This window comes from Phocoena sinus, chromosome 7, assembly GCF_008692025.1.
Source record: "Phocoena sinus isolate mPhoSin1 chromosome 7, mPhoSin1.pri, whole genome shotgun sequence".
NCBI lineage: Eukaryota > Metazoa > Chordata > Mammalia > Artiodactyla > Phocoenidae > Phocoena > Phocoena sinus.
The window spans coordinates 49,391,898-49,404,166 of NC_045769.1; the positions used below are offsets into that span (position 1 = coordinate 49,391,898).

Sequence of the window (12,269 nt, forward strand, 5' to 3'; positions counted from 1 at the left end):
TTCTTTATTCTGCTCTGCGATAGTTATTTCTATTATTTTATCTTTCAGGTCACTTATCGCTTCTTCTGCCTCAGTTATTCTGCCATTGATTCCTTGTAGAGAATTTAAAATTTCATTTATTGTGTTGTTCATGATTGTTTGTTTGCTGTTTAGTTCTTCTACGTCCTTGTCAAACATTTCATATATTTTCTCCATTCTATTTCCAAGATTTTGGATCATGTTAACTATGATTACTCTGAATTCCTTTTTCAGGTAGACTGCCTATTTCCTCTTCACTTGTTTTGTCTGGTGGGTTTTTATCTTGCTCCTTCATCTACTGTGTGTTTCTCTATTTTCTCATTTTGCTTAACTTATTGTGTTTGGGGTCTCTCTTTCGCAGGCTGCCGGTTCATAGCTCCTGTTGTTTTTGGTGTCTGCCCCCAGTGGGTAAGGTTTGTTCAGTGGGTTGTGTAGCCCTCCTGGTGCAGGGAACTGTTGCCTGTGTTCTGGTGGATGAGGCTGGATCTTGTCCTTCTGGTGGGAAGGACCGTGTCCAGTGGTGTGTTTTGGGGTGTCTGTGACCTTATGATTTTAGGCAGCCTCTCTGCTAATGGGGGAGTTGTGCTCCTGTCTTCATAGTTGTTTGACATAGGGTGTCCAGCACTGTAGCTTGCTGTTCGTTGAGTGGAGCTGGGTCTTAGCATTGAGATAGAGATCTCTGGGAGAGCTTTCGCTGTTTGATATTATGTGGTGCTGGGAGGTCTCTGGTAGACCAATGTCCTGAACTTGGCTCTCCCACCTCAGAGGCAGAGGGCTGACACCCAGCTGGAGCACCAAGACACACAGCTCAGAAGAAAAGGGAGAAAAAAACAAAGAAAAAAAGAAAGGAAGAATGAAAGGAAGGAAGAAAGAAAGAAAGAAAGGAAGCAAGGAAGAAAAAAAGAAGGAAAGAAAGAAAGAAAAAGCTAAAATAAAGTTATTAAAATAAAAAATAAAATAATTATTAAAAATAAAAAAATAAAAAGTCATTGACAAAAGAGGAAAAAAAAGGAAGAAGGAAAGAAAGAAGAAAGCTACCAAACCAAAAAACAAATTCACCAGTGATAGCAAGCATTAAAAACAATACTAAAAAAAAGAAAAAAAAGGGACAGTCAGAACCCTAGGACAAATGGTAAAAGCAAAGCTATACAGACAAAATCACACAAAGAAGCATACACATACACACTCACAAAAAGAGAAAAAGGAAAGTATATATACATAATTTTTTTTAAAAAGTAAGAGAGCAACCAAATCAATAAACAAATCTACCAATGATAATAAACTCTAAATACTAAACTGAGATAAACATAAAACCAGAAACAAATTAGGTATAGAAAACAAACCCCAAATCTACAGTTGCTCCCAACGTCCACCACCTCAATTTTGGGATGATTCATTGTATATTCGGGTATTCCACAAATGCAGGGTACATCAAGGTGATTGTGGAGATTTAATCCGCTGCTCCTGAGGCTGCTTGGAGAAATTTCCCTTTCTCTTCTTTGTTCACACAGCTCCTGGGGTTGAGCTATGGATCTGGCCCTGCCTCTGCATGTAAGTCGCCTAAGGGCGTCTGTTCTTTGCTCAGACAGGACGTGGTTAAAATAGCAGCTGCTCACTCAGGCTGGGCGGAGGGAGGGGTATGGAATGTGGGGCAAGCCTGTGGTGGCAGAGGCCGATGTGACATTGCACCAGCCTGAGGAGTGCTGTGTGTTCTCCCGGGGAAGCCCTCTCTGGGTCACGGGACCCTGGCAATGGTGGGCTGCACAGGCTCCTGGCTGGGTAGGTGTGGATAGTGACCTGCGCTTGCACACAGGTTTCTTGGTGGCTGCAGCAGCAGCCTTAGCGTTTCATGCCCGTCTCTGGTGTCCACGCTGATAGCCGTGGCTCGCGTCCGTCTCTGAAGCTCATTTAGGCGTTGCTCTGAATCCCCTCTCCTCGTGCACCCTGAAACAATGGCTTCTTGCCTCTTAGGCAGTTCCAGACTTTTTCCTGGACTCCCTCCCGGCTAGCTGTGGTGCACCAGCCCTCTTCAGGCTGTGTTCACGCAGCCAACCCCAGTCCCCTCTCTGGGGTCTGACCTCAGAAGCCTGAGCCTCAGCTCCCAGCCCCCACCCACCCAGGCGGGTGAGCAGACAAGCCTCTCAGGTTGGTGAGTGGTGGTCGGCACCAATCCTCTGTGCGGGAATCTCTCCGCTTTGCCGTCTTCACCCCTGTTGCTGAGATCTCCGTGGCTCCGAAGCTTCCCCCCCGCCCCACCCCCACCCCCGTCTCTTAGTGTGTGGAAACTTTACCCCTTCACAGCTCCCTCCCAGAGGTGTAGGTCCCATCCCTATTCTTTTGTTTCTGTTTTTTCTTCTTTCTTTTGCCCTACCCAGGTACGTGGGGAGTTTCTTGCCTTTTGGGAAGTCTGAGGTCTTCTGCTAGTGTTCAGTAGGTGTTCTGTAGGAGTTGTTCCACAGGTAGATGTATTTCTGATGTATTTGTTGGGGGGAAGGTGATCTCCACGTCTTACTCCTCTGCCATCTTGAAGGTCTTGTGTGATACGATTTTTTGGTTTGTGTTTTGTTTGTTTACCTTGGTTCCAGTTCTTAGGAGAAAAATATCTGAATTGCCCACCTCCAAATTTTGTTCCCCTCTACTTAATTCGAAGTGGCCAAGGTTTGGGAATCCTGTGGTAAAAACAGAGCTGTCATTGGGATAAAGTTTCTGTTCAGAAAAGGGAGTGCATTCTTTAGGAAGATAGTCTCAAACATGTGCCACAATCCTATGGAGAGGGAATACAATGATCATATAGATTTTAAGTATTTTCAGCTACTGTAACATAGTCTAATGTTAAATTAATCAGTTAAGACTCTGCTATTTACTAGAATTCATGGCCATTTAGATAGTCTATCTCCAGAGCCTGCTGCCCCTGAGTAGTATCAAGTGACCAGACCTTCAAAAGAACAAACCAAATTTATCCTGAATTCCCTTAGTTTATCTGTGTACAGTATATAGTATCTTAACTTCATTTGGAATATGGAAATGGAAAGGTCCTCTGATAATCTAAGTGAATTTGATCCTCCAGACAACCTATGTTTGAACAAAGCATTCTTTGGCAAAGACATTAAGATGTAGCTAGTAAGATATTCTTAAAATACACGTATACATACACACACATTTCCAAATACCTAGTTTACACCATGAAACATACATATGTTTGTTTTTAGTTGCTAATAGGAAATGATTATTCATAAGTGAAGCCAAAAAGAAATTATAAATGCATTTTAATACCTTGCTGATAAAATAACACTCCATCTTTGCACTCTTGTAAGGAATACAGGAAGATATTAGGAAAAATCAGAGGAACAACTTTCTTAGAGTTACATCGGGAACAGCATTCCAGAATCTTTTTATAAAGCACGTGAAAGTTACCATAGAATGAAATCAATACTATTTCCTGATGGATTTAATGTTCAAATCAAGCAATGATATACTTATATGAATGTGTTTTTATGTAAGAAAAGGAATGATATTTCCATCAAAACCTTTTCATTAACTGGTGTGCTTGTGGGTCTACTACCAGGAAAAGAAATGCAAGGGCAGATCATTAAATTTAGTCAGCATTAATCAGTGACATATGTAAGCAGAGGGTAATGTTCTCCCTGCAACAGCCTCCCCAAGCACAGTTTTGTTGTTATGAGAGAATGGAAAAACTGACAACAAAAGAAAATACATGTCATTGGTCCATAAGTAATTAATGTAATCATTTCCCCCTACTCTTTCATATTTATGGTAAATGTTAATGGAAAGTTAGTGTAAGTTCATGGGTAAAAAATGTACCTTTTATTAATACCAAAATGACATTTGGATGATATTTGTGAGTGATGGCTAAAAAGGAAAGTATTTATAAGTTGACAATAACTAAGCATACTGAATTATGTCAAGTAAGCTAAACAATGTATGCAGTTGCATTGATATAAGTAAATCATATGAGAAAAACAGAATCTATATTATTAATGTCACTTCTGATGTCACTATTTTAAACTAATCTTTACATACAGTGTTGAAAAAAATCAATCTTGGATTTTCCATCAATAGGTAAATGAAATAGTATTAAAATAAACTAAATCATATACATATTTATTTAACCAGTAACCCTAGATTGGTTTTACCATACCAAAACTTGTTTCTCATATGTTTAAATGGGAAATGCCTTCCATAAAGAACTATGAATAACATCATTTATATCTGGTCAATATTTTTAGTTGATTAACATATTTAGAAATTAATAAATTTGAAATATAGAGGCTCACCACCTGAAGAATGTAATTTTCAAATTACTGTTACTAAAAGGCAACTGAATGGTATTTCTTTATATTGGTTATTTACTTCTGACTTTACTTTTGGTGCTTTTTAAAAAATGTCTTTCATTGTAAGTCATCAAATTATCACCCCAGATTGACATCTTTAAAAACTGCACAGCAAAGAAAAAATATTATATTTATACAGTCTACACAATTCAAATTATTACAAAAGTTCAGAAATATTAGAGGTTTTTTGATACCTCTTTCTTACCTGCTTGTGGGCATGGCCATATGAATTAATGTGATTGTCAAACTCCTGATGCTTATAGTACTGCTTGTCACAGAGTTCACAGTAAAAATTGGCCTTCAGATCTTCCAGAGCTTTTGCTATGCTGTTCTCCTTCTCAGCATAATCCTGAAAAATAAAATTTCAAGGAAGGAAGCAATTAGTTTTCCTCTGAGTTTCCTTTCTTCTGACAGTTGACAGCTTTAGTATAGTAATTAAAATTAAAAATAATATAACTGAGAAAGAGAAAAATAAAGCAAATAGCAGCAAACCAAATTAGGAGAAATTATCAGTTAAAGAAAATTAAAGATTAACAGAAGAAGTCAAAATAAATGATGAAAGAATAGTAGAAATATGGAGAGGAAAAACAAATCACAGAAAGAAATAGAAGCCCTTGCTTAAACAAGTTCCTGTGCTATGTTAGCACAGAAAAAAATATGAAACTCATATAGCTGTTGATTCAACTGTCGATTTCTGGCAATGATTTAGCTAACATAAAATTTTAAAATCCTGAACAACATCTAAAATATGTCCTTTATGAAGAGGTCCATATTGGTATGCAAATATTCAAGATTGCTTTTTTTGTTTGCTTGTTTGCAACTTATTCATCCCAAGTAGCTTTCATTTGACTAACGTTTTCATCTTGACCCATATCAATTTTGGTTGAACTTTTAAAAATTCTCTAGTCTTTGGAAAATGAGATTCTTTTCTGCAAGTTATTTACCTAAACTGAAAAGACGTAAACTGTATAACAGATGACTTTCACCATGCTGATAGTAAATAAAGATGACTATACAATCAAACTCCTGAAAATATGAAAAATGCAGTGATTATCATTAGCTTTCATTTACAAAGCATAAAATAGCAAAATGTTTGTAGGTCTTAGGTTTTCTTAAATCTAAATTTACTTGCTATTTCATGCTTCCTTAAATGTTGATGTTGCCAGACGTGAATAAATATTACATGTTGAAACACTGTCCAAGTCTTTCACTGAAGTGCTGATATAAAGAAAACCTAAACTTCGATCCCTACCTTAGAATATATTACGTTTCTAATTTACATATTGTCTCATGCTCAACTTCTTTAAAATTCAAAATAACTACATATTCAGGCCTCTTATGTGTTACCATAAGACACTCACTTGTTCAGGCACAAGGATTTGGAGATGAAACGGCACAGTCTTCCCTATGTCAATGACAATCGTCCTCTCACTAAATATACAGTCTAGAAAGAACTCATAGTTTGAATGTTTAAATTGCTTCTACAAAATTTGAAAGTGGTTTACTAATTGTAATTTAATAAGTGATTAATACTTTCCTTACTTTATTGTGCTATATATTTGTGTACACATCATATCATAATGTACACCATCATTCATATGTATAACTTGTAGTATACTTTGTAGTAATGCATAATGCCTTTGCCATAGTCTGTATATACATGGCCCTCTTTCTCACTTTAAAGACAGTGATTCGTCATTATCTTTGATTAGTTTTATCAACTGCACAGCAAGAGGTGATAAATTGCAAAATTGTTCAAATTGTTCATATATGAGTTGTCAATTTGAAAAATTTACCATTTCTCAGCAGATTTGTGAAATATTCCCCTTTATTCTTTTTGACTGCATCCAATATGTTTTAAAAAAGTTGGTTTAAAAAGATGAAAATGAGTCTCATAGATCTAAACTGCTTACTGAATTTTTACAAACTCTTGAAAATAATACTTTGTGGATTATCCAATTTAAATGAAACAATAATTAAGTACTATGATTTCATGGCTAAAGCGTACAAAGCAGAGATAAAATTCTAATCAATGTGAGCTTATTATAATGGCAACAGTCTTTGGTTCAAAGCAGAATTAGCTTTCAAAACAATATTTTAGAATAGTAATTTCTTTGCAAACTAGTTGATTCTCCCCATTACTTATAATTACAGTTAAGCTACTTCCTCTCTCTAAATTTTTGGTTATTTCTTATTTTGGTGTAAGGGGGTTTTTTTGGGTTTATTTTGTCTTCCTAAGATTGATATTCGTCCAGAGAAGCAATAATTGTTTCTTAATTTTTCATTCCACAAAAGTGGGAACATTTTGAGGAAAGCAAATTGAGATTCTTAGGTAAATTGCATTCTTCAAAAGCATTAGCCTTAGCCTAGATTTGAAAGAGAAAAACAAATCTAAAAATAATAGCTGACATTTATTCAGTGCTTGTTTAGGGTCAGTCACCGATTAAGAGTTTGTATGCATTAACTCATTCAATCATGATTAAAATGATAGAGATGTGCATTCTAGACATTTCCTCATTTTACAGGTGAGAGTACTAAATCACAGGAAAGTTCAATATCTAACTCAAAGATATATAATGAATAAATGTGCAGCTCATATTTGAACCCAAATAATCTGATCCATAGCACTCCATTATGTTTAAATTTTTAAGCAGAAAACAAAGTAGAGAGTACAGTATAATAACCCCCACATACCCATCACTCAACTTCAACAATTATCACCTTAGGGTCAACTTTCTTTCATTTTATCCTCTCCTACCTCATATCCTTTCCCCTGCCTCAGATAATTTTTAAAGACATTCCTAAATTCATACAATGCTTTCTGTACATCTTTCAGTATGTATCTCTAAAATAGAAGAACTTTTAAAAAATATCATCATGAAATCAGTATCAGACCTAAACAAACAAACAAAGTCCCACAATCATTCCTTACTATCATCAAATATCCAGTCAGTGTGTTCGAATAACTCTAATTTTCTAATATTTTAAAATAGTTTGTTCAAATAAGGCCCATATGTTACCGTCATCTCATATGATTCTTAGTCTCTTTTGTGCTATAGGTCTTCCCTCTCTTTGTTTTAATCCTCATTGTATTTTAGTTTTCTGAATTTTTTTGATTATACCTCACATCCTGAAAAATGTTCAGAACAAGAAGATGACAATAAACTCTTATAAAGCCTTCACTTTAATGAAATCATTGTTAATATTTTGGCATGTGTTTGCCCTCTTGCTTTGTCTCTGTATCTTCCTCTAAGATATTAAAAGAAACATGGCATAGTTGAAGTTAAGGTTGCAAATAATTTCACAGGAAGAATCATTTTTAGGCTAGAAATTTCAACTTGATATAAACTGTAGGAAGAAGTAAGGGCTGTGTTCTAGAAAACATTAGTAGAATAGAACATTTGGTTATTGAATGTGTCATAAGGAAAAGAGTCATATGTACCGTCATTGATTATACACTTAAAAAAATGTTTGTAAACTGGAGGATCCTGGAAGATGAGGAAAGGGTAGCTGTTGTGTGTGTGAAGAGGGAGAAGGGGCTTAGGAACCAAGGCTTTCAATGCCAAGAAAAACATTTTTTAAGTTTGTATGTAGACAAAATTAGCCCTCGCGAGGCTGACATGCCCAGTGTCCCCTGGCCCCTCTCCTTCTCCACTGTGGATGGTGTTGAAAGAAGCATGGACTGGTATTGTAAAGCACAATATACGCATATTCAACACAGCCATCCCCCTGCAGAAGATAAGAAATACATTTGAATAAGATGAAAGAGGAACACAGCTGCTCATATATCCTCCTCAACCTCAAATTTTCCCCCTCTATCAGGCAAACACATTCTGTTCAATTATGTACACACTTCCGAATGCTCCACTGAGTATGATGGCAGAGAGTGAAGAAGGGGTGAACTTCTTGTAGCTGGTCAAGTCATCCAAACCCATCACATTTTACATATATCTAAAAGCAGTAAAGTTTGAATCTTTATTTTCAGGAAAGCAGTATGTAATTCCAAAGTTATAAAGTCAAGAATCTTTTAATATGCAACCTTAGCAACTGTGCAGTGCAATGATTTTTGCAGAACAGCAAATTGAAAAGGAAGTTGATGGTTTATCCACAGTCACAGGGCCATTCCATCTACCCTATATTTAAAATGAATAGGGCTTCCCTGGTGGTGCAGTGGTTGAGAGTCCGCCTGCCGATGCAGGGGACACGGGTTCATGCCCCGGTCCGGGAAGATCCCACATGCCGCGGAGCGGCTGGGCCCGTGACCCATGGCCGCTGAGCCTGTGTGTCCAGAGCCTGTGCTCCGCAACGGAAGAGGCCACAGCAGTGAGAAGCCCGCGTACTGAAAAAAACAAAAAATAAAAAAAACCAAAAAACAAAATGAATAGTATCGAAGTAGAACTTTGAAGGGAGAAAACTTTCTTTTCCAAAATGATGCATTTCATGTTGGCATCAGCATAACATATCACGTCAAATGATGGTCAGCCTCTCTTAAAAGTCAGCCATAACTCGGTGCCATTGTGTAACCTTCCCTGAGGACTGTGAGCTCCAGGAGGGCAGCAATTCACACCTGCTTTGCTGACTGTGATATGTCCAGAGCTTTTAACAGAGCTCAGCACTGCCAGACACTTGACAAATAATAATAAATAAAGAATATTAGCACTGCCCTTTTTTTGCTTTGCATGTGTATGAAAAACAAATATAACAGAAACCAGCAGCACTAGAGATACACTATTATTAAAGTAGCTGAGCTCATGTTTGGGCTTGTGGTACCCAGTCATTTAGGGGACATCTTTAGAGCTAATACCAAATTACATATAAATGATCATTGCTAAATAGTAGTTGTAATCATATATTACATCCAATATTTCTGCTAGAAATACTCTATTTAAAGTAGCTAAAATTGCAAAGATATAAATAGATTGGGCACTGTTAGTATATAATTATTTTCAATGCTAAAAAATATTTGTATGTAATTAACACTTAAAATACTTTGGAAAATCTCTCTTCTCCTTCTGCCTCTGTCTCTGTCTCTCCTATTGCTCCATCAAGAATAAAAGCATCCTTGTGATTTATATGCAGGATTAATTTCATTATAGTTTCTCTAAAGAGAGAAAGTGAAAAAAAATCTTTGTTAAAATTTGATTGTACTGAAAAGATTAATCAAGGAAGAGATCACAAAACTGTTCTCTTCTAAGAGGATATAGAGATAGAATACATTTCATCTGGAAATCCATAGTCTACACATTCTATAAAATACTGCACATCTTCTGGGCTGTATCTCTTGTTCCAGTTATTACCGAAGTGACAGGTTCTGAGACATTCTCCAGCAGCCTCATGTGGTACCACTTGACTGCAGTTTGCCCCAAGCTGTGTTGAGGCATCTTTCCCTTACCATCCAGGGACTTCTCTGACTCATGATATGGGAGCTTGTGGATTCCCACTCAGCACTAATAAATGTACCACCCAGGAATGCTGAGGAGTTAATACCATTTAGGTCCACACTCGACCACTGTGGAGGGTAAGAACGCAAGGATAAATTATTTCCCCTTTTGTCTACCAGGCAGACACTTCTGAGACACATTTCTAAGATTCCACAGAGATTCCCAGTGAGAAAGATCACCTGTTACTTGCACTAGTGGCAAACAGTAAGTATATCCTTATATTAGCTTTTCTTATCTGTTCTACTTTTCTGGAACTTCAGTTCTGCTCCCTGGGATCATTCCCCAAATAAATAAACTACCTGTATAGTCGTATTTGTCCTGGACTTGACTTTTAAGATGAACTGGGAGAAGATTACCAGTTTTTCTGGTACTTTCTATGAATGTCTTTCTGACAAGATACATTTTCTAGAATAATTTTAGATGATATCATTTTTCAGTTTGAAGTTCCCTAATAGTACATCATCATTATCAGAATAAATATTTTTACAATGACCTACAAGTCCTACTCTACGTGTTACTCACACTATATCTCTGTCATCATCCTCTATCATTCTTTCTCTCTCTCTCACTTTACTTTAGCCACCTTTTTTCCTTAAAGTTTTTGAAACTTTCTTAATTATACATTCACTTTGACCCTTGGACTTGTTACTTACTTTCCCTGGAATGTTCTTATACCAGATGTTTGCATGAAACACTCATTCACTTCTGGCAGATCTCTACTAAAATGTTCTTTCCTCAAAGATGACTTCCCTTAACATCCTTCTAGAAGACACATTATTCTGTATTCTTTCCCTCTTTTATCTTTCTTTTTAATGTTAAGAAGAGAAAGTTTATTCAGGAAGAAAACAGTTATGGAACACCTTTGGACCCTGGAGTCTGAAAGCTATATTAACAATAAGGGAGAGATAGAGTACAAATGAAGCACGTGGAAAAACTGATGTTACTATTATTATTATTATTTTTATTATTATTTTTTTTTTTTGCGGTATGTGGGCCTCTCACTGTTGTGGCCTCTCCCATTGTGGAGTACAGGCTCCATACGTGCAGGCTCAGTGGCCATGGCTCACGGGCCCAGCCGCTCCGCAGCATGTGGGATCCTCCTGGACCAGGGCATGAACCCGTGTCCCCTGCATCGGCAGGCGGACTCTCAACAACTGCACCACCAGGGAAGCTCCCTGATGTTATTATTATCTGGTTTAAATCCTTTCCCTATTAGGCAAGAGGGCAACCACTTTCTGGGTGATAAAACTCTATGCTATTGTCTCAAAAAATATATGTCATTCTGTTCTGAAGGGCTAGGCTCTATTACCTCAAAGGCTAAGGAATGGATAACAAGACAATTCTAAGGAATATAAAGACAACTAAGGGTTGAGTCAGAAAGTCACAATTTTATCAAAAGTCACAAGTGCAATGAACAGAATTATAGTTTAAAATGTGTGTTTAAATGTAAGGTTTTTCCAAGGATTCCACAGAAATGCAAACTCATCTATACCACCATCAAAGGTGAAGGCAGAGACTGACTACTAAAAACGCTGTGTATTGAACAGCATATCCCTAGAGACAGCTCTGGTGAGCTAACTCAAGTACAACCTAACAGCAAGGACAATGTATATTTTAATGTCCACGTTTATAAGAATGGGAGCAAATAAAACTGTTTTTCAAAATTCACAACTTCTTTCAGAATTACAATAGTTTCAAGGCAAGAGGGTTCATTCATAAGGTTTTATCTACTTCCATGCTGTGATTATTTAGCTGATAACAACCACTGGATAAACAGTATGATTTCTAACCTTAGAACCTGTTCAGGTAAAAGAAGTAGGGATTCCCAAGTCTCAGTCAAAGTATAATCTTGTCTATCTCACTTGGCTATCCTCCTTCTCATCAAGATAATGTCTCTTTGGAGGCATCTGTTTCTTTTCCATCCATGGATCCTACTGGAAGCCCTGGCCTATGGCTATACTTTTTAGACCCTGTGGTTAATTTAAGCTAGTATTTAGTACAACTTGAGACAATACCAGAAGACTGAGTTAGAATTTTCTATTCATATTTGGAGAAATCTGAGGGACAGCATGTTTTAATAGTTGGCTGAAAGTTAACATCAATCTGCTGTCTCCCTGTTCAGAAAGCAAGGCCGTGGGGGAACTCATTTTGAGGCAGAAAATGTATATCAGGTGTACTGAAGCTGAACGCTAGCTGAGGTGCATAGTACTCTAGTTCAAATATAGATATAGAGATAGATAGATATAATGTCATTCATATATATAAAATTCCAACAAGGGACTTCTATATCAGTAGATTCCACAAAGGGTCCCAGTGTAGAATATGAGTGGTAGTAATTTAGAGTACTTTGTTCATTTTAGAAATCTCTTGAATTGACAGGCAACAGCCATTTTCTCTGAGAGGTAGAAGAAAGACATGGAATGGTGTCCTGGTGCATACGTTATGTCTCAGTTGTGAG

The 12,269-nt window shown here is 37.0% G+C and overlaps 1 protein-coding gene across 1 annotated transcript in view; it reads right to left on the reverse strand.

Moving 5' to 3' along the window:
* The window catches only part of ZNF804A (zinc finger protein 804A), a 321,658-nt gene that overhangs the window by 68,814 nt on the left and 240,575 nt on the right, over window positions 1-12,269 (reverse strand). Inside the window, exon 2 of the mRNA XM_032636537.1 lies at window positions 4,576-4,719. Within this exon, the coding sequence (XP_032492428.1) occupies window positions 4,576-4,719 (144 nt within the window). The remainder of the gene's footprint in view (window positions 1-4,575; window positions 4,720-12,269) is intronic.